Source organism: Microtus pennsylvanicus, chromosome 2 (genome assembly GCF_037038515.1).
Source record: "Microtus pennsylvanicus isolate mMicPen1 chromosome 2, mMicPen1.hap1, whole genome shotgun sequence".
Classification (NCBI taxonomy): Eukaryota; Metazoa; Chordata; class Mammalia; order Rodentia; family Cricetidae; genus Microtus; species Microtus pennsylvanicus.
Genome location: NC_134580.1, coordinates 49,725,722 through 49,749,333, shown reverse-complemented (window position 1 = coordinate 49,749,333; position 23,612 = coordinate 49,725,722). Strand labels below are relative to the sequence as shown.

Below are 23,612 nucleotides of genomic sequence, written 5' to 3'. Positions count from 1 at the left end.
AGGCCAGGAGGGGAAGTGCCTTTACCAAGTCAGTCACATCAACCTGTGGAGAGGGTTTTACTTACATATCTAAAGACAGAATTTTAAGGTGGAATCAAACCCAGGCTGGTCATGAATAAAGGCATGTGCCACCACACCTGGCTTTGTGAGGATGGCCTTTTTAGGATGTACTTGGCTGCTATGTAGCAAGAAACACATGCAAATGAGCTTAATGTATTCATTCAGCAATTTATTTTTTTGTAAACATTTTAACATAAGGAAACACCTGTAAACATCTCAAGTAGGGTCCGTGACCTCCATATGTTCAAAGTCGACTCAGCAGATGGTTCCTGGGTGGTTCTAGAAGAGACACAGTGTCCAGATTTATAGGGCCCCGAGAGTTCTCACAGGAAATGATATCTAAAATGGGAAAATATAGGAGACTAGTGTTCCTTCTATTTTCATTCAAAATACCGCGAGCATCAACAGAAGTGGCGGTGCCCATAATTCCTGTTCATGCGTCCTTCTGCTCTCCCCGCTGGAGTCTCGTCACTAGCGCAGGCTCTCAGCACTGGCATTGCAGCGCTTTCTTCTATGTAATTTTGTTTCTACGTCTTGGCAGTGCTACTTCCTCTTTTTCTGAGTGTTCAGTGATACGCGGTATGTCATGCATTTTTTCATGCATTTTTTTCATTCTCCATTAATATCAGTATGTGTCATTGGTAGGTCATTGGAAAAATACTAAAATGTAATAGTTCAAACAGCTGTGATGTACTGTTTCTCCTAGATCTATGGGTCACATGAGGGCCCCTCTGCTGGTTTCTCTTGGGCTCCTTCATGGGATTGCTGGTTGGTCAGACAGACAGGGTTTCTGTTGTACTAGCAGGTCCAAAATGGCCTCCTGGTCACTTTGCTTCACCCTGTTGTCACGAGGCCATCCACAGGCTCAGGAGATGATAGAACAGACTCGGCTTCTCCATGGAGATGCAGGGAACTGCGGTCATTTGTTCATGATGCATCATCTCTTACAGAATGTTGCTATCATCCTGCGTCTGTGTTGAAGTACATGTGCCAGTGTTCTACTGAATGGAATCTTTAAGTGCTCATATCAACCCAGCTGCTGCTAACCTCAGGAAAACATTCAAATAGTACTTTCTAAGGCAGAGTAAAGTGCAAAGAGGATCAACTTGGGGGAAAGATGTAGCCAAGCAGATTTTGCATGAATTCTGTGATATGCTGAATAAGGTTTATAATGAGGTCTGATAATATGCTAATCACTTTTATAAATAACTCTTGCAATCTCTCTCTCTCTCTCTTGTTCTTGTTTGGGCTTTTATTATTGTTTTGCTTTGATTTAGTCTGAGACAGGATCTCATTATGTAACCCAGGCTAGCCTCAAATTCGTGATCCTTTGCCTTGTCTCCCAAGGGTTAGAATCGCTCACATAACAACTGATGGAAGCAGATACAGAGATCCATAGCTAAGCTCCCAAAGTCCAATCAAAGACAGGGAGGAGGGATTCTATGAGCAAAGGGGTCAAGATAATGATGAGGAAACCCAGAGACAGCTGACACGAGCTAGTGGGAGCTCACTGACTCTGGACTGACAGCTGGGGAGCATGCATAGGACCAAATTAGGCCCTCTGAATGTGGGTGACAATTGTGTTGCTCGGACTGTCTGTAGGAACATGGACAGTGGGACCAGGACTTATCCCCAGTAAATCAACTGGCTTTTGGGAGCCTATTTCCTATGGAGGGATACCTTGCTCAGCCTCAATACAGGGGGTTGGGGCTTGGTCCTTCCTCAACTTGATTTGCCAGGCTTTGTTGACTCCCCATAGCAGGGCTTACCTTTTCTGAGGAGTGGATGAGGATGGAGTTGGGGAGGGAGGTGATGAGGGAAGTTTTAGGAAGAAGGGAGGGAGGGAGAACTGTGGTTTGCAGCACACAACACCTATTGCACTCTATGAGCTACCATACAGTTCGTGAGCTTCGGGCAAGGGGCTGGAGGTTGAAACACACAAACACACACAGACAGACACGGACCTCTAGTCACTGGTAAGAAGCCCTTTATTCAATAGCACCACGGAGGCTTATATATCCAACATAGTCAGGTGAGAAAACAGCTGAAAACCTCATCCTCTGTTCCTCAAGGCCAAGGCAACACATGCTCATGCAGCAGAGCTGGTAAACAACTTTGACACAGCCTTTAGTAACTCAAATTAGAAGGAAAGTAAAGATCTCTAGCAGGGAAGAGCAGCTGGAGGCCAGGACCCTAAATGGTCTCAACAGTGGTTGGTATGTAAAATGAAAAGAAAAATCTTTTAAATAAAAAAAATTTAAAAATCTCAGTAAAAAAATCACTGGCATAGACCACTATGCTGAGCTCTTGTGCTTTTTTTTTTCTACCAAAGATTGGTAATCCATGAATCAGGAAAGGAAGTGGAGCAGGTACTACCTTCCTAATAGGAGTGGATGCATGTCATAACTCATCTAAGAACATGCTGTAGTTAACAAGGTTTAAAATGTAGACATTTCAGACTAAAGTGGTGGCATTGCTGAGATGGGAGGGCCTAGGCATAAATGAGATTTCTTTAGGAAATAAAATGTATAGGTCGTCTTACCATACATTGGCTAGACAAGACAGACACATCTCAACCAGGATCTTTTAGCAAGTTAATCTATATTCTGCCACATGGCTTGTAAACTCTCCTTAGTACCATACATCAAACTTTCTCCACATCTGGCTGATAAATCTTGCAAGCCTCAGATTCTTTCCCAGCGTTCCTATCTCTCCCCAGAAGTCCTGCCTATTCTCTCCTCCGTAGCTATTGGCCATTCAACTCTTTATTAAACCAATCAGAAAGTGTCTTAGGCAGGTGAGGAAGGACAGATAACTCTTTACACAGTGTGCAAAAAGATTATCCCAACAGTATTGCCTAGCAGAGAGCCAATCAGGAGTAGGGTCTGCCTCTAGCCTGCTGTGTCAGTGGAGGCTCCATAGCCAAACCAGGCTGCATAAACGGGCTCCAACCTAGGTAAACAATCTCCACCCTTAGCATGTTTCCTTGCAGTAGAGCAATGTGCACAGCATATGCTCAGGGGATTATTATCTACCCCTAGACTCCTCCGTCATTTATAACTTGAGTTAGATATTGTCCCTGTAAGTAATCTCAGTTAACGCAATGTCCACCAAGTCAAACTTGGGTGGATGGTGTCTTTGGTTATTATTGTTGCGCTCTTATTTTCCTAAAAAGAGTTCTGCAACATGGAGAAAGATATGTTCATGGAGGAACAAGAGGCAATGGTAGCATGTAATATCGCTCTGGGTGAAGGGACTGGTCAGTAGCCTCTAATGGTCACTGGTGTTGTATAGATGCATAAAAAGGTGCTTTCTGGCTCCAGCCATATCTGTTTTGAAATAAACTCGATAAAATAAAGGATTTGACGGTAGAATGTGAAAGAATCAGGAAATTTGGGGGAGGCACATTAACACATAGCTGTAATCCCAGAATCCATCTGCAAGTTCGACCCTGCCCTGGTCATACCAAATCCAAGGACAGAACTGCATAGTAAGACTCTTTCTCAAAAAAAGAAGGAAGGAAAGAAGGAAGGAAGGAAAGAAGGAAGAGAGAGTCTCTATGTCATGATTTTGGTGCTGGTTGGTGGTCCAAAAGAAAAAATATGCTACACTTCTCTTCATTGTTTCTTTATTCCCTCAAGGGTGTGGGTGTGGTTGAGTGCCAGGAACCAAGCCCAGGGCTAAGTAAACACCATGCTGCTGGGCCAGACCCCCAGTGCTGCCACCACTTTTCACCGTGGCTAACACCTGTGAGCGGTAAACTTGTAGTTTGTCTGTCCAGCTTCTGTTTAACTACCAGGAGAAAAGGCATCTTGTTCATTTCTGACATAGATCCTCTCTTGGAGTTGACATCTACATGTAGCAGCATATGACAGCTACATCTGTCTGTCGGACAGCTCTTCTGTGCCACTTCCTGGAAGCCTAGGATATACTTCCTGGAAGCCTAGGATGTCACCTTGCAGATGAGCTATTCTCCTTCTGTATATGTTTGCTTTACTTTTCTCCTCCTCTTGTTTCCTCCCAGACTGATGAGCCCGGAAACTACCCTCCTACAGCCGCGGGAAGAGGAAGGAGTGAAGTATGAGCGAACCTTCATGGCCTCTGAATTCCTGGACTGGTTGGTTCAGGAAGGTGAGGCCACGACAAGGAAAGAGGGGGAGCAGCTTTGCCACCGGCTCATGGAGCACGGCATCATACAACATGGTGAGTGTTTCAGTCGGTGCTCAATGTTCCCAGCGAGAAACAGTCTCCTAACCTGTGGTGTTTGTAACGGCACACACATTCCTCATCCCTGGGTCCATAAGTCAGCTGTGCCTCTGGACAGTGTGACTTGCTTCTATGTTGAGAGTCAAGTTCAAGTCTGTTTCTTGCCTTACTCGTTCACTGTGAGATCAGTGTAAAAGGGACGTGTTGTTTTGCAGGTGTCTCCACAGACACTAATGAGGAAAGGCAAAGTCTTTATTTTTAATTTTATGTTTGTGCATGTTTTGCCTACATATATGTCTGCACCACATCAGTGCCTGGTGCCCAGATAGGCCAGAAGAGGGGGTGCAGATGGAGTTGTGAATTGTATGCCTGAGCCATCCATCTCTTCAGCCCAGGAAGCTTATAGAGCTCCAAAATCTCTACTTAGGTATGGTATCACCTCACAATTCTATACACAACTGGTCCTCACAGGCGTACAGTCACTTTGATTGTGAATGCAGGAAGATAGGAAGTTCAGGGTCATTCTTGACTACATAGCAAAGCAAGCTGTATACAGCCCTCTCTCAAAAACAAGCATTAAAATAATTCACAAAAAGAATAAACAATTTTGTTTGTCAGATCTACTGCCCATGACCTTAGGGAAGTAGAGCTTGGGCCAGGAGAATGGACTGGTACAAGCTGCACCACCGGTGAAGAGGTTTTGTAAAGGGCTTTGTAAACATTTTCTTCCTATTGGGATAAATTGTATTGATGCAATCAATATAACCTCTGGTTAAGAATTTTATTGCCGCTGCTGCATAACAAATAACTTTAAAGTTTAACAAACAGCATACCAAAACGTAATGATCTAGACCTGCAACTGTAAATGTTATGAATGTGAAATGGTGTCTCATGGTTTCTGTGGATCAGGAAATAGGGTGAGACTTAGCTGGGTGGTTCCCACTGGGGTCTCCCCTGAAACGGTGGCTACACCTTTAGCCAGGGATACAGACCTGGAAGATTCGCTCCCACAATGGCTCACTTGTTGCTGAATGCCGCCAAGTTCAGTCAATTGCTTTCTCTTATCTGGGAAGTGAGGATGACCACCTCGCCGGGGGAAAGTCGAAATAAACACAGGTAGACATAGTGCTCTCATTTAATGGTCCTGCTCTTGGTCACCCACTCAGTTCATTTCCCTGCGAGGTGAAATGAACTTTCCCCCTCGGGACAAGGAAGCCTGTGCTTGTTTCTGCCCAAATCCATAGAAATGGGGATATTGGGCTGTAAGCTCCTTCCCCTCATCCTCCTACCTTCCAAGCCAAGAATTTCTGTTCCAAGAATATGACAGTGGAATTAGAGAGATGAAAGAAACGTTAGAAACAATGAGGGATGTTTTCCTCAGTCTAGAATACTAGACTAGTGGGTCATGAAATGTGCACCCACCATGATACAAGGGCGGCTCTCAGAGGACAGCTTGCCAGAACCATCATGTGGTTCCCAGGATGGAACTCAGGTTGTCGGGATGGGCAACAAGCTCCTTTATCCTCTGACCCATCTCACTGGCCCTGGAATATAACTTTAACAAGCCATTCCCAGCCTTAGAAATGATTACTACAAATGTACATTTTTACCCCTAGCGTGTCCCCTGTGGACCTTCAGGATTACCCGGGAACACAATGGTAATACAGAAACTCCTGCCCTATCTGCCTTCTGCTGAACCTCATCTGTGTTTGACCAAGATCCCTATGAAATCAGACTGTGCATAAGGTGGTGAGCATGCTGGCCTATGCCGACATAGTCTCAGCACTGGGAGGTAGAGGTGGGAAGATCAGGAGTTCAAGGTCATGCTTGGCTGCACGTAAAGTTCAACATTAAAACATAAGAGACACTAAACCCAACTGCCATAGAAAAGAACAGGGCATAATTACATAGTAAGGCAAGTGTTATTTTGCAAAACTCTTATTTATAATATAAATATTGCAAATACTGATGCTCATATAGTATGTCCAGAGAGGCATACAGACTGAGATAGGGTCGTCTGTTGCAACCTAAAAATTACTTGTTCCTGCGTGCTGGGGTCCAGTATTTAGAAAGCCACCAATGTGTTTGCATTGGCTTCTTTGGCTTTCAGTGTATTCCAGGGCATTCCCTCCTGTGCACTATTACCATGTTGAACTCATCTTGACTGTCTATAACCTTCTATGTCCATGGCTGAACTAAGTTCAGTGAAGATGGGAGTTGCATGGTGTCAGACTGTTCCCTCTCCTTAGGCAGCTCGTAGTCCAGTGACTGTAGACTCTACGGTGGTTATAGAAGCCATCCATAAAGAGTAGAGGATATTTTAGGCTCGTGAGTTCTTTGCCTGCACATGTGTACATACACCGCATGCATGCCTGGTACCCACAGAGGACAGAAGAGGACAATGCATCCTCTGGACCTGCATGGTTTTGAGCCTTTGTATAGGTGCTATGAGTTGAACCTGAGCCATCTCGCCAGTCCTTGATCATTGTATTCTTAGTGATTTAGTTGAGCCTCTTAAATCTAATAAAGTAGGCACTCTTTAAATTTTTATTGCATTTGATATGCTGCCTGCCACCTCAACAACACAGTACCGGTGACCAAAAGGCAGGTATTCTTACTCTCTCCATTTTGTGGTTCAAGAAACAAAGATACCAATAAGTTAAACAGTTATTGGAAGCTTCTCAAGTAGACGTAGTCCAATGGGTATTACTGCTAGTAAGTGTAAACTTGGAACTGGTTAGAGTGGCTGCCATTTTCCCTAGTATGCAAAGACACCTTTTGGTTCGAATCTACCTTTATTTTGCTCCAAAAAGGAAATGCCAGATGATACCAAGTTCTATGAGAAATCCAGTTCCTCACACTACAGTCTACTGACTCATTCTGTGCATGAGAGGATACCAGATGTCATGAGTTTTTTTTTTCCAAATGATTTCCAAGGAATATGTAATTATATCTCAATTACAGTGTGGTTTTATAATGCTGTAACCTCCATCCCATAAAGGTGAGCCATTGCAGATAAAATCAAGGCACTGTAGAGAATCTGAGTGTGGGAGCAGATCCCCGGTTGTAGGAGGACTAAGGATCCTGCAGGGAGAATCTGGGAATGAAACTCATTTCCCAGCAGACTTCCCTGCTAAGCAGATCACTAACTCGAAATTAGGAAAACACCATCATCATTGTTAGTGTCCTCAGAGACCCTTTGAATTGTCTAGCTAGTAATTAATTTCAGAGATTAATCATTAAAGCAAGGCAGCCCTTAGGTTTTGACGACAAGGTTTCTGGATAGAAATGGTTCCCTACTGTCAGTGTGAGCATCAAGGCTTTCTCAGGAAATATTTAACTTTGTCCATGAATGGTAAACAAATGCTCTTATCAAGGCAGGACTTGTCAGATGAGTAATTAGCAGGCACTCATATTTAAGGGCATGCATATGTCTGTGCAGGCATATGTACATACACAAATGCCTATATGATGATCACATGTTCATATTTTTCTAGTTCATTCATTCGTTCTTTTTTTTAAACTAAAGGCCCCACACATAGAATAAGTGCTCTACCACTGAGTTATAGACACAATCGTGTGTGTGTGTGTTGCACCTGCAGCTTACACACACACCCTTTAAAGGGTCTTAATCTATTTGCCATGCTGGCCCAAACTCACCTTATTGCCTAGGCTAGCCTCAGATTCACTGAAATCCTCCCACTTGAGCCTCCCAGGTGCTGGGTTTGCAGGTATGCCCTGCCACACCTGAGTTTTCAGCCTTAGTTTTTATTTTGACACAGGGTCTTAGCAGGTTACCTTGGTTCACCTTGAACTCTTAATAGCTCAAGTAGTCCCTGAATTTGTAATTCTCTTGACCCAGCCTCTGAAGGAGCTGTGTTACAGGCTTGTACCACCAGACCCAGCTCTTTCTTACCTTCTTTTTCTTTTCCTTCTTTTTTTGGGGAAAGGGGGGTTGTCCAAGACAGGGTTTCTCTGTGTAACAACCCTAGCTGTCCTGGAACTAGCGTTGTAGACCAGGCTGACCTTGAACTCACAGAGATCTGCCTGCCTCTGCCTCAGGATTAAAGGCAAGTGCCACCCGGACTTTCTTACTTTCTAATGCATTTATATTTACTATATGCTAAGTACTGGGCTAAATATTTTATAATATATTTTACATATGATTTTATATATTTTGATTAAACCCATAAAGGCTTAGCACATGTGTGAAATACCAGTACTGGTGAAGTAGATGCTAAAGCAAGAAGGTTGTAGGTTGGATGACAACTGGAACTACATGGCAGGTTTTGGATTGGTTTGGCCTACAGAGTGAGACTTGGTCTCAAAAATACATACATACATATATACATACATTCATTCATTCATTCATTCATTCATTCATAATGCATCATAATTCTTGTAGTACTTCTATGACATTGATATAAGTACAGAAAATTAACAGTAAAAATTTTTGAGGTTCAAAGCCTTTTAAGATATTTTGCCAGGGTTGCCCAGATAGACCGTAGCAACTATAAGCACTGTGCCTAAGAAAGAAACTCACGTGAGCTATGGATACAGCTCAGTTGGCAGAATGCTTGCCTAGTGTGATTAACACCCTAAGATTGATGGTCAATACCACAACACTAGGCATGGTGGCACTTGTCTGTAATCCCAACATTTAGGAGGCAGAAGCAGGAAGGTATAAAGTATCACGTTCATCCTTGGTTATATGAGTTTGAGGCCAGCCTAAGCTAAAGAGGATGTTTACTGAAGGTGAAGAAGAGGGGCTGGAGAAAGTGCTCAGTGGTTTAGAATACTTGCTGTTTGTACATAGGACCTGGGGTCGGTTCCAGTACCCATGCCGTGGTTCATCAACCAAACACAACTCGAGTTCTAGAGGATTCAATGCCCTCTTCTGAAAGAAGAGGGGGAGGGAACTTCTCTGGGTCCAGTATGCATGCAGTTGGTGTAATAGAATGTGCCCCATTGTGGAGGATATACAGCCTGGATTTTGAGCCTAGCTCTATTTCCTGAGTAATCATCTTTAATTTTCTCATCTACAGATTTACTAATGTATGAAGTCAGCTTCTACCATAATGTTTTTGGGTTCTCCTGACCAGAGAGCCTTTGAACACCAACGAGGGCAGTGTCACACTGGAAAAGTTGATCATATAATGCCTAAGATAGATTACAGTGTAAGAATACAGTGTAAGATCAGCAAGAGATATGTGATCTGGAGAAATGGAGGCACAGGCTTCCTGTATGGTCCCAGAGCACTGGCTCCTGCCTCCAGCACCGGGCAGTAACGCACATCCAAAACCTCTGTCCAGGAAAGCCCTATCAAGACTCTGAGGCTAAGGGCTTCACCGTGGGTCACTCCCATTGGCATCCCGCCTGCTCCACCAGCCATGACTGCGAGCATCCCAGACTCTTGAAGAGGAAGCAGGTGCCCTCCATAAATCACACCGTGGCCTGAGGATAGAGCACACGCACCTTCGTGTTGCAAGCGGGCAGAATGGTTTTATCAGTCAATGATCTAGGAAGCCTTCCAAAAACCAGGTTTCCGGAGGCTAGCCAGAGCATAGTCCCAGACGCAGGCACCGCTACTGGGGATGCTAGATTGCTCTTTCCCACATTGCCTGGTGCTGAGAATTGAATCACAGCACTTAAGAAAAGCTCTCGGCACAATGTTCAGCTCGGCTGGCTTCAGATGCCCGCTTTTGTTTGTGATCTGGTCACCTGTAAATATAGTGACCATTTATAGAGCTTCTACAGTCTTCGAGTCACTATGGTAACATCTAGTCCTTTGTGTTCTTATTTTCCTCTAACTTTAAGTTGGGCATTATCTGCTGTGGTGGCTTGGATGAGAAATATCCTCTGTAGGTCCAGTATTTGAACGCCTGGTTCCCAGTTGGTGGCACTGTTTGGGCTTTAGGCAGTGCACCTAGCCTTGCTGGGAGAACGATGTCACTAGGGTTAGAATTTAAGAGCTTAAGGCTTCAGCCTACTTCCAGTTTGCTCTCTCTGAAGATGGGCATTCTCAGCGTCCTGCTTCTGACTGCTGCTGTCTGTCAATGCTTCTCTATTCCGCAATCATGGACTCTTATTTCTCTGGAGCTGTTAGTCCTCCCCCTAAACAAACAACAAACAAAAACTTCTGTAACTTCCCTTGGTCATGGGGTGTTATCACAGGAACAGAAAAGTAACTATTACATATTCATTCTCATTTATTTATTTGTTTATTATTGTGTGTTCATACGATACAGTGGAAAGGGGTATAGTGTGTGTGCGTGTGTGCACGCGCGCGCGTAATCAGAGGAGTCCTTCCATCTTTATGTCAGTTGTGGGTCTTGAACTTGGGTCCTCAGGCTTGCATGAATGTGTCTTTATCCACTATACCATCTCCCTGGTCCAAGTAGTCTCATTTTCAGATGGTTAAATAATCTGCTAAAGACAAGAACCAATAAGTAGTAGATTCAAAGTTCATATCAGGGCAGATTTTGAAACCACCTCTTACCTACCAGAGGCTTATCCTTAGTCCCACTAGAATAAAAATTGTTAGCTCATAAAATCTGAGCTGTGTGGACTGTATTACAACAGCTCACATGGGCTGGCAGATGCTACAGCTTATTAAAAAGAAAATGGTCAGCCCATAAAATTCTACCTTTTCTCAAACACTAACAACCTTGGGTTTTTTGTGTGTAACTTTTACAAATGGGGTGGACACACTTCCCTGGTACTAAATATTTCCCCAGCTGCCCTAGCTCTCAACTGGTTATCTTAGCGCTAAGCTGTAGTAATATGGGGCGGCGGCGGGGCTGCGTCCCCAAACACCCCAGCCGCCGGCTTCGGCTCGGCTAGCTTATGCCCCGAAATAATTGCACAGACACTGTATTCTTTTCATCACTGCTTGGCCCTTAGCTCTGGCCCTTACTGGCTAATTCTGATATCCCAATCAACCCATCTCTAATAATCTGTGAGCACCGGTCTTACCGGGAAAGATTCAGCATGTCTGACCTGGCAGCTTGCTTCCTTGCGTGCGCCTGCCTGGGAGAGCAGAGCATGGCCTCTCTTCTGCTCCCGAGAGGAGAGCTGTGGAGTCTGACCTCACTTCCTCTTCCTCCCAGCGTTCTGTTCTGTTTACTCCACCCATCTAAGGGTGGGTCTATCCAATGGGCCTAGCAGTTTCTTTATTGCTTAACCAAGGAAATCAACAGATTGATATATGACACTCCCCCATCACTTCCCCTTTTTCTGTTTAAACAAAAAAGAAAGGCTTTAACTTTAACATAGTAAAATTACATATAGCAAAACAGTTATCAAGCAAGAATTACAGTTACAATATTTATATCTATTTTATCTTTTATCATAACTAAGGAAAACTATAACTATCTATTCATTCTTCAACTCCAGCAAAGACTCCAGAAGGATATAATACTACCTAAGTAAACAAGAAATAAGAAAACTCTAGAAATGACAGAGACATCTCGCTGCCTGGACAGTCACCCAAAGTTCCTCTGTACCGTTGGGGCATCCATCTTCAGCCTACAGGCCCATGGTATCCAGCAGACATTTCCATAAAGCAGGAAAATTCAAAGTCAGTTCAGTCACTATCTGTGGTGTCCTGCAGAATGTCTTGCAGACTCTTTCATGAATCAGGAACCCCGAAAGATCATCTCACCTTAGGCAAGTTCAGTAGTCCTCTCTCTGTGGGTTCTCTGTGTCCAGTTTATGCAATAGTCCAGGCAAGAGCAGTTTCTTGCCCAAATGGCTATCAAACTCCATAAGGTACCTCTTCGATGCCCATCTTCCTCTTGAAGGAGATTGGTGCTGCCAGGAGCAGAGTGTCTCATTGTCAGGAAAAGTCCTCAGTTATTAAAACATTAAATGTCCTATTCTGTAATCTTTGAAAGACATGAAGAATATCTATCTAAAATATATCTCTATATATATCTAGAAAATCTAACTAACATGACTGCAAGCTTTACTATTATCGATGATTATCCATTAACAACCTATATTTCTTAATTATGCAGTACATATTTAAATGAACTACACAATCACAATACCTTAATAAATATTGGAAATACATATACATATAATAAAATTGACCTTAAAATCCATACCAATGCAAATTATTCATACCTATATCATTTCCCCCTTTAAATGTAAAAGAATGTTTATAAACCATATTTGGGAACATGGGCGCAGTTTTTTCTCTCCAAACTGCTTCCTGCTGAATGGGGGCGTCGTTAATTAGGTCTTTCATGGTATAACCTGTGTGCTAGTTTCATCTCAGTTGGCAGTTGAGCAAAGCAATTTTCTGAAGATGTTCACAGCAACCCTTCAGGAGGACGTGGTCCATCATACCAAATCGGAATAGAAGAAATGAACAGGGTCTCATCCTCTGTGAAAACAAAATAAGAAACTCCTTTCCAAAGCATCATATCCTTAGACCCAAATTCTGAAATCATACCCTCATGATATCCGTTCTGGTTCCACTTGGCAGCCCATATAATGAAATGTCTCTCTGTACTTAGCTCCTTCACAGTCAAAAAATTTAAAGAAAACACAATGTACATAATCCAGACTCTCTGTGAATTTTCCATATTTACGTGGTTTATTTTTCTTTATTTCTTTTAATCTCTTAACTATCTGTACTCTGTCTCTTTAAAGACTTTACCTTTTTATTTTTTTTTAACATTAACTTTATTTTCTATATTCTTTTTCTTCTCTCTCCCAAGCCTACATACATTCATCCAACAGTGTGACTCACTTAGTGGTCTGAATCTGTCCTATTGTGAATCTGCAATTTTTTACTATCCAGGAGCACTTTTGATTTGCGCCTTTAAATCACTAGGCGCTTAAGAGTCTAAGCTGTGACATTCCTAAGTTAACTTTTTGCTTTTTGAGTGTACATCTGTAGACCAGGCTGTCTTTGAACTCTCAGAGATCCGCCTGTCTCTGCCTCCCAGGCATTGGGATTAAAGGCGTGTGCTGCCACACCTTGAACTCACAGAGATCTGTTCGTCTCTGCCTTCTAGGCACTGGGATTAAAGGCGTGTGCTACCACACCTTGAAGTCACAGAGGTTTACTTTAAGAATTTTAACTTTTAGTCTGTATATATTTTTAACACTGTAAATCATTTAAAATTTTTCTTTGTCTTTGAATCTCTCTTTACTGTGTATCTCTCTTTTTCTGACCACAAGAGCCTTTAATTTACCAAGCAATCTCAGTAGGACTAAAGCCGTGGCTTTGACGGCTGGATCCTTAGCTTTCCAGCCTCATGGCTGAGGTACTGGCTGTAGCCATGTTTATAGCCACAACTGGCATTTCAAGGTCCCTGCCAGCCAGCAAGCTACAACAGACAACACTCAAGTCCTCTCTCGGTAGCTGGCCCTCCTGCCTCAAACAGTCAGAGTTTGTCCTGGCAGGATGGCCCAGAAAGCCAGCATTTTAAAACAACACAGGTTTGTTCCTGCTGCTGAGTCAGGAAAATTTCAAAACAGAGGATGTACCATTTTGTGCTAGCTCTGGGGCCGCCGGGTAGGAGCGGTGCTCAGCACTTTAATTCTGAGACTGAGCGTGCAGCACAGAAATTCTTTTCATCCAAGTTACATCCAAATCTGAGACGCAGAGCACTGCACAGTCTGAAAACACGTGTCTGTATGGCAACAGGAATCCGCCATGCTCTTCTGCCTGCCTAAGCCTGATTCTGCCTTCTGCCTAGGAGCAGGCGGGGAGCTCTGAGTCATCGTCGCGGTCTCAGAGCACTCTCCTTCCGATCCCAAGCGGGAACACAAACATAAAGCCAGAGTCTGCACTGGCGGCACAGCCCCAGGAAGCCACGCTTTAAAGTGACACAGCGTTTTTTCTGCTGCTGTTGCCGAATCAGGAAATCTCTCTACAGCAGGCCACCAACAAACAGCAAAAATCTGTGTTAAACTCTCTCTCCCTTATTTTTAAGCCTTCTCAGGTTTTTTAAGTGGGTTTAGTTAGCCACACGTCTGGGCGTCATTTGTAGTAATATGGGGCGGCGGCGGGGCTGCGTCCCCAAACACCCCAGCCGCCGGCTTTGGCTCGGCTAGCTTATGCCCCGAAATAATTGCACAGACACTGTATTCTTTTCATCACTGCTTGGCCCTTAGCTCTGGCCCTTACTGGCTAATTCTGATATCCCAATCAACCCATCTCTAATAATCTGTGAGCACCGGTCTTACCGGGAAAGATTCAGCATGTCTGACCTGGCAGCTTGCTTTCTTGCGTGCGCCTGCCTGGGAGAGCAGAGCATGGCCTCTCTTCTGCTCCCGAGAGGAGAGCTGTGGAGTCTGACCTCACTTCCTCTTCCTCCCAGCGTTCTGTTCTGTTTACTCCACCCATCTAAGGGTGGGTCTATCCAATGGGCCTAGCAGTTTCTTTATTGCTTAACCAAGGAAATCAACAGATTAATATATGACACTCCCCCATCACTAAGCGGAGCGAGATGGAAGCCGGGTAAGTACAAGGGTAAAGCATTCAGCTGCAGCCACTGACCCTGGCTAATCAGGCTCCCGCGGCCGTGTCCACACATCGCATTTCCTCCCTTTCCGCTTTGGCCAGAGCACTTCAGCAGTATCAACACTCAAAAACCCTCTGGCTTTTCCTTTTAAGTCTGTAATTCTATTAAACGGTGCAACAAACAGGAGCAGTTTTGCACAGAGTATCTTTGGAGACCTCCCAGCAGCCCTAGGGTGGCTGTGAGTATGCCATCCGAGGGGAAGATGGAAGCTGAGACACTTGCTTGAGACGCAACAAAGGTGCCAGGTTCAGATAGAGAAGTGACGTCATTCCAATGATCAATTGATGGAGGTCAGCCTAAGGTTGCAAATGATTAGACAGAAATAAGTCAAGACAGGGTTTCTCTGTGTTACAGTCCTAGCTGGCCTGGAGCTAGCTCTTGTAGACCAGACTAGCCTCCAACTCACAGAGATTCACCTGCCTTTCCCTACTGAGTGCTGGGATTAGAGGCGTGCACCACCACTGCCTGTAGTAATAGGGGGCAGCGGCGGGGCTGCGTCCCCAACACCCCAAGCTGCCTGCCCGGCTAGCTTTACCCGAAATAATTACACGGAAACTGTATTCTTTTAAACACTGTTTTGGCCCATTCCTATCTAGCCTCTTCTAGGCTAATTCTCACATATTAATTTAGCCCATTTCTAATCATCTGTGTAGCGCCCCTAGGTGCGCTTACCGGGAAGATTCTAGCCTAAGTCCATCCTGGGTCGGAGCTTCATAGCGTGCGTCTTCCCTGGAGCAGGTAGCATGGCGTCTCTCCTGCGTCTGCTCCAGAGAGCAGTCGAGTCTGAGCTCACTTCCTCTTCCTCCCGGCATTCTGTTTTGTTTACTCCACCCACCTAAGGTTGGGCCTATCCAATGGGCCTAGCAGTTTCTTTATTGCTTAACCAATGAAATCAACAGATTGATATATGACACTCCCCCATCACTTCCCCTTTTTCTGTTTAAACAAAAAAGAAAGGTTTTAACTTTAACATAGCAAAATTACATATAACAAAACAGTTATCAAGTAAAAGTTACATCAGAAACATTTATACATATAACAAAATTGACCGTAAATCTCTATCAATAAAGCAAAATCTATACTAATTCAAATTATTCATATCTATATCATATCCCCCTTTAAATGTAAAAGAATTTATAAACTATATTTGGGAACATGGGCGCAGTTTTTTCTCTCCAAACTGCTTCCTGCTGAATGGGGGCGTCGTTAATTAGGTCTTTCTTGGTATAACCTGTGTGCTAGTTTCATCTCAGTTGGCAGTTGAGCGAAGCAATTTTCTGAAGATGTTCACAGCAAACCTTCAGGAGGACGTGGTCCATCATACCAAATCGGAATAGAAGAAATGAACAGGGTCTCATCCTCTGTGAAAACAAAATAAGAAACTCCTTTCCAAAGCATCATATCCTTAGACCCAAATTCTGAAATCATACCCTCATGATATCCGTTCTGGTTCCACTTGGCAGCCCATATAATAAAATGTCTCTCTGTACTTAGCTCCTTCACAGTCAAAAATTTTAAAGAAAACACAATAATACAAAGAATCCAGACTCTCTGTGAATTTTCCATTTTTACGCAGCTTATTTTTATTTATATCTATAACTATCTGTACTGTCTCTTTAAAGACTTTACTTTTTTTTTAAACCATTAACTTTATTCTCTATATTCTTTTTCTTCTCTCTCTCAAGCCTACGTACATTCATCCAACAGTATGACTCATTTAGTGGTCTGAATCTGTCCTATTGTGAATCTGCAATTTTTTACTATCCAGGAGCACTTTTGATTTGCACCTTTAAATCACTAGGCGCTTAAGAATCTAAGCTGTGACATTCCTAGGTTAACTTTTTGCTTTTTGAGCGCACATCTTTGACCAGCTGTCTTTGAACTCTCAGAGATCCGCCTGTCTCTGCCTCCCAGGCATTGGGATTAAAGGTGTTTGCTACTACACCTTGAACTCACAGAGATCAGTTTGTCTCTGCCTTTTAGGCACTGGATTAAAGGCGTGTGCTACCACACCTTGAAGTCACAGAGGTCTATCTCCCTCTGCCTCCCAAGTGTTGGGATAAAAGGTGTGTACACACAACAACTCTCTTCCTTTTTTTAGTTTTTTGCTTTAAGAACTTCAACTTTCAGCTTGCATATATTTTTAACACACTTTAAACCATTCAGAAATTTTATCTGTCTTTGAATCTCTCTTTACTGTATATCTCTCTTTTTCTGACCACATGAGTCTTTAATTTACCAAGCAATATCAGTAGGACTAAAGCCGTGGCTTTGACGGCTGGATCCTTAGCTTTCCAGCCTCATGGCTGAAGTACTGGCTGCAGCCATGTTTATAGCCACACCTCTATGGCATTTCAAGGTCCCTGCCAGCCAGCAAGCTACAACAGACAACACTCAAATCCTCTCTCAGTAGCTGGCCCTCCTGCCTCAAACAGTCAGAGTTTGCCCTGGCAGGATGGCCCAGAAAGCCGGCATTTTAAAACAACACAGGCTTGTTCCTGCTGCTGAGTCAGGAAAATTTCAAAATGGAGGATGTACCATTTTGTGCTAGCTCTGGGGCTACCAGGTAGGAGCGGCACTCAGCACTTTAATTCTGAGACTGAGCGTGCAGCACAGAAATTCTTTTCATCCAAGTTACATCCAAATCTGACATGCAGAGCACTGCGCAGTCTGGAAACACGTCCCTGTATGGTGGCAGGAATCTGCCATGCTCTTCCGCCTGCCTAAGCCTGATCCGGCCATCTGCCCAGGTGCAGGCGGGGAGCGCTGAGAGCCATCAGCACGGTCTCAGAGCACTCTCCTTCCGATCCCAAGCGGGAACACAACATAAAGCCAGAGTTTGCACTGGGGGCACAGCCCCAAGAAGCTGTGCTTTAAAATGACACAGTGTTTTTTCTGCTGCTGTTGCCGAATCAGGAAATCTCTCTACAGCATGCCACCAACAAACAGCAAAAATCTGTGTTAAACTCTCTCCCTTATTTTTAAGCCTTTTCAGGTTTTTTTAAGTGGGTTTAGTCCATCACGTGGGCGCCATTTGTAGTAATAGGGGGCAGCGGCGGGGCTGCGTCCCCAACACCCCAAGCCGCCTGCCCGGCTAGCTTTACCCGAAATAATTACACGGAAACTGTATTCTTTTAAACACTGTTTTGGCCCATTCCTATCTAGCCTCTTCTAGGCTAATTCTCACATATTAATTTAGCCCATTTCTAATCATCTGTGTAGCGCCCCTAGGTGCGCTTACCGGGAAGATTCTAGCCTAAGTCCATCCTGGGTCGGAGCTTCATAGCGTGCGTCTTCCCTGGAGCAGGTAGCATGGCGTCTCTCCTGCGTCTGCTCCAGAGAGCAGTCGAGTCTGAGCTCACTTCCTCTTCCTCCCGGCATTCTGTTCTGTTTACTCCACCCACCTAAGGGTGGGCCTATCCAATGGGCCTAGCAGTTTCTTTATTGCTTAACCAATGAAATCAACAGATTGATATATGACACTCCCCCATCAACTGCCCAGCAAAAAAATAATTTTCTTTCTGCCTTTCTTGAGTTTGTAACAAAAATCTCTTCTGACAAAAGGAATATCTTGTCTCACTAAGGACAAGTCAAAGACATTGAAAGTATGTGTGTGTGTGTGAGAGAGAGAGAGAAAGAGAGAGAGAGAGAGAGAGAGAGAGAGAGAGAGAGAGAGAGAGAGAGAGGGAGGGAGGGAGGGAGGGAGGGAAGGAGGGAGAGAACAAAAGCTAAGGATATAGGTCGGTGTGAGAGTACTTGCCTAGTGTTCATGTTGCCCTGGGTTTAATTCCCAACACACACACAAATGTGAAGGCTAGGAGCTTGGTCAGATATTAAGGGTAGGGGATTCTTCTAAAACGATGCAGCAGAATTCTTTGCGAACACTAGGCTTGACTGGATGGGAAAGTATGGTCCAAGAGAAGCTTTTGAAGAGGTTAGGCTGTCTTTGCTTTGCCCTCCTTCCCTGTTTTAAGGTTTCTGTTGCTGTGATCAATGCTGTCACCAAAAGCCACTTGGGGAGGAAAGGATTTTTCCAGCGTATGCGTCCACATCACAGTTCATCATCAGAGGAAGTCAGGCCAGGAGCTGAGGCAGGAACTGATGCAGGAACCATGCAGAAATGCTCACTGGCTTGTTTCTTGGAGCTTACTTTGCCTGCTTTCTTCTGGCACCCAAGATCAGCCAAGGAAGGGGTGGCACTGCCCACAGTGAGCTAGGCCCTCCCCTATCAATTATTAATTTCAAAAGTGCCCTACAGACTCATCTACAGCCTGATCTTAAATGGAAGCATTTTCTCAACTGAGGCTCCCTGTAAGATGACACTGCCGTGTGTCGAGTTGATGTAAAACTAGTACTATCACTTATATTCTCTCTCCTTTTTTATAACCTGCTGAGCCACTCCCCGAGTCCCCTTCATTTTGCTTTGTGCCTGAACAATACTCTATTGTATAGCTATACTATATTTTCTTCATCCCTCTTTAAATATGTACTCATACTGATCCCATGTATTATCTATTATGAATAGTTCATAACCATGCATATCAAAGTATGCCCTTTATATGCTGGCTCCATCTTTCCCAGGGCAGCTGAATCACGGGAGATCTGCTGTTAGGTGTTTGAGGAACCACTGTACTGTATTCCACAATAGCTGTGCCCGTTTGCACTTCACCAGCTGTTACGAGGGTTCTTTTTCCTTCACTTCCTTGCCAGTGTCTGTTAGTCATTTATTATTATAACTGGACCGAGAAAATAATCTTTCAGTAGTTAATGATGTGCAGTGATTTTTCGTAAATGTCTGAGTTATTTTTGTATTTCTTTTATTCACACCACTGAGGATTGAGCCTTGGGTCTTGTGTATCCCCGGTAAATGCTCTACCACTGAACCACATCCCCAGCCCTTCTTGCCTAGGCTGGCTTTGAACTCACTTTGTAGCCTAGCCAGCCTTAAACTTGCTATACTGCTGCCTTAGTCCTTCCAGTAATTAGGGTCACAGGCCAGTGCCACCAGAGCCAGTGTTAGTTTTTCTTTTCAGAAAGTATTTATTATCCAGACAATTTGCTCATTTTTAAATTGGATTTCTTCTTGATTATCATATTCATCTTGTCATTTTCCTCCTCATCATCTTTTTTTTTATGGCTCAATATAATCTTCTCGGAAGCCATAATCTAATATAATGTTTGTGTCCTCTATTTAGAATTTCTAGGAAATTGGGCTGGGATGCAGCTCAATTGGTAGAATGTTTGTCAGTCATGTAGCAGGCTTCAACTTCAGCCCCAACACCACATGAATGAGAGCTGGTGGTTCATGTCTAATCTCAACTTTCTAGAGGCAGAGGCAGAAGGATCAGAGGTTCAGGTTATCCTCAGCTACACAGTGAATGTTTTGGCCAATCAAAGATATACAATACCCTGTCTTTAAAAAAAGCAAACCCGGGCTGGAGAGATGGCTCAGCGGTTTAGAGCACTGGCTGCTTTTCCAGAGGTCCTGAGTTCAATTCCCAGCAACCACATGGAGGCTCACAACCATCTGTGCCCTCTTCTGGTGTGTGGACGTATGTGGAGGGAGAATGTTGTATACATAATAAATAAATAAATCTTAAAAAAAAAAAAAAGCAAACCCAAGGTGTATAGGGGTACAGTTTCCCTGCGGTTGTATGTGTCAGCTCTGTTTTCCACGTTGCTTCGTAGTGTCATGCGCAAAGATGTTGGCACACATTGTAAGTGCTGATTTTAATTCAAGAAAAACAGGCCTGTAGCTGCACCAAGCCTTAACATCTTCCAAAGCATAAAGGGAAGGGGACATACTAATTTGATGCAGTCTTTCAGTTGAGAATGTGATCGTGAATGAAAGGTTTCCTTTTGTTCAGTGTCTCTCACTATATCCCCATCCTTCTTGGCTGCAGTCTGCCAGGGGAGTATCTCTTGTTTCTGTTGATTCAGACTGTGATGAGCTCATCAGCACAGATGCCTAGCCCACCCTACCTCAGGCTCTTCTGACAGCATGACACTCTTCGTCTCTTGCTTTGATCCTCAGTTTAGCCACACATCCATTTTGTTTGTTTTGATTTCACACTGGAGCCCAGGCTGGTTGGGAACTCACAACACAACCAAGACTGACCTGGCAGTCATAACAGTCCTCCTGTGTCTGCCTTTTAAGCCTTGGCATTGCAGGCATGAGCCACCATGTCTGGCTTTGTGTATTTGCCAAGTATTTTCTATTAGAGCGTGAGAATGTCATACAATATAAGCACCCAGGCATTATGCAGTTGACGTGTATTGGCCCCAATATCTGCAGTTTCTGCGTTTGGGGTCTTGACAAACTATAGAGGGAAAACCTTTGGGAAATAAGATTGCATCAGTACTGAACCTGTTCCGAATCTCTTGTCATTGTTTCCAAGACAATACAGTAGCAGCTGGATCACATTTACATCGTATTCGGCATTGTAAGTAATCTGGGGGAGAGTTGAAAGTCACAGGAGACTATGTAGCAGTCATGTCTGAATGTGGGGCTATTTTATATACAGACTTGAATAGCCCTGGAGATGCTGGTATCTGGGGATCTTGAACTCTGTCCTGTGGATACCAAGGGAGGACCGTATGTCAGAAGTGTACAATCTTCTGCTGGGTAGCCGGCTTGAGTTTTCTCAGGTAATGCGAGGGCTGGTTGAGTGATGGTATTTAGTGGGATACAGATGCTGGGCCCTCAGGTTTATTAACAGGGCACACCAGCTCTCGGCAGTGCAACGGATAGTTAAAAGTATGGATGACGGTGTGTCCCTTGCCTCTCCTCCTTCTTCAGTATTTACTTCCCATTACAGACAAGCATGAGCTCAACTGAACCGCTTACATTGGAGATGGTGGTAGAGGAGAGTGGGGAAACTCTCTTTCAATGGGTGCCTCCGAGCCAGGCACCACACTCCGTGCCTATCACTCCCTGGCCTCCGCACCAGGGAGGCCAAGGCAGGAGGATTGGGAGTACAAGTGCAGCCTGCACTGGGTGGAAAGGTCCCAGAGAGTCCCGGGTTACTTGAGATCTTGTTAAAAAAAAAAGCAACAGAAATGTGAATCTCTTCCAGCATAGGCTCTGTCATTGCTTGGATCATCGGGTTCCTTGTGTCAGCCCCTCTGCTCTCAGCTGCAAGGCTGGGGCTCTGAGTAGGGCTTCTACCTGTGACCTCGGCCTCCTGTGTTATAGTCATTGTCCTCCTGACATGTCATCCTTGATATTGTGCTATGTTTCACAGGTATCCTCTAGAAATTCTCCCAGGAGCCTCTCTGGCTCTTTATTCTGAGCCTATATGGGTCAGGGTTCTCTAGAGAAGCAGAATGGGTAGGAGGTATCTAATCTCTATATAAACAGGATTTCTTAGGGTTGTGGTCTGACCCTTCCAGTTATGTCTCATGACAGTCAAAGAATCAACTAGTTGTTTGGTCCTTGAGACTGCTTGTCCCCGCTTGTCTTCAGTAGATGCCGGAATCCCTAGTAAGCAGGTTCTAAGATCAGTGGAGGAATGAACTTGCCAGCAAAAGTTGGGGGAAGCAGGCAAAGAGCAAGAACTTCCTTCTTCCGTGTTCTTTATATAGACTGAAACCAGAAGGTGTGACCCGGATTTAAGGTGGAGCTTGAGTCAACATATCCCTCACAGGTGTACCCATGAGCTTACGTTTTAGTTAATTCCAGATGCAGTCAAGTTGACAGCCAAGAATAGCCATCCGACCAAGAATAGAGCCCCTCATTTTAATTCGGTTTTCTTGGTTGACATTTCAGTGTCAATACAGCTGGACTATTCAAGCTTTTCCCTTCCCTCCCCTCCTCTCCCCTCCCCTTACCTCCCCTCCCCTCATTCCCCTTCCCTCCCTCCCCCTCTCCCTCCCCTCCCCTCTCTCCCTCCCTTCATTCTCTTCCCTTCCCCTCCTCTCCTCTCCTTCCCTTCCTCTCCTCCCTACCTCTCTCCTCCATTTCCCTCTTCCCTCCCCTCCTCTCTCCTCCCCTCCCCTCCTTTCCTCTCCGCTCCTCTCCTCTCTTTTCCTTCCCCTCCTCCCTACCCTCTCCTCCATTTCCCTCCTTTCCCTTCCCTCTTCTCATCCTCTTCCCCTTCCTTACTCGCCTCTCTTTCTTATGGTACTGAAGATTAAACCTTGGACTTCATAGATGCTGCCAGCGAGCTGTCCTCCCAATGACAGAACAGCACATTAACTCTCTAGACGTATTACAGAGAACTGAATGGTCCTATCTGGAAGTATACACAGGACCTGGCACAGAGTATCCCTCAGTGAATGGTAGCCGACTGCCATTGTTATCATGAACACCAACATCTGTGTCATCAACTGCCTTTCAGGGAAAGCTTCATATATATCTGCCTCATCCAGTTCTGACCATCATGTCTGATGCTACATAATCAGTGTAAGGTCTCAATCACTCCCCCTCCTTTGGTGGGGGTAGAACCCAGGGCCCTGCACGTGACAGATGAGCCCTTTTAAATAAGTTACCCCTAAAGTATTTCTGACAGATTTATGCCAACAGTTCCAGAGGTACGAGGATAGAGTCTGTGGTAGTTTGAATGACAGTGCCCCCCCCACCGCTTCGCCGCCCTGCCATAGGCTCATATATGTACATGAACTGCTTGAGAATGAGGAAGCATGTTATTGAGGATGGGGTTTGAGGTTTTAAAAGCCTGCACCAGGCCCACTGTCTGTCTGTCTATCTCCCCATCCCTCTCTCTGTAAAGCTCTCAGCTACGGCTCCAGCTCCAGGCAGTTTGCTTCCTGCCATGACGTTTATCGACCAATCTAAATTAATAAATC

General features: G+C 44.4%; 1 protein-coding gene across 4 annotated transcripts in view; it reads left to right on the top strand.

Moving 5' to 3' along the window:
• Nucleotides 1-23,612, top strand: part of Deptor (DEP domain containing MTOR interacting protein) — a 153,096-nt gene that overhangs the window by 71,328 nt on the left and 58,156 nt on the right. For all 4 annotated transcript variants that reach the window (XR_012909644.1, XR_012909643.1, XR_012909645.1 and 1 more), the window contains exon 4: nt 4,085-4,263. Coding sequence is in view for 1 of the 4 variants with exons in the window: in XM_075961005.1 (XP_075817120.1) it covers nt 4,085-4,263 (179 nt within the window). In the remaining 3 variants the exon portion in view is untranslated. The remainder of the gene's footprint in view (nt 1-4,084; nt 4,264-23,612) is intronic.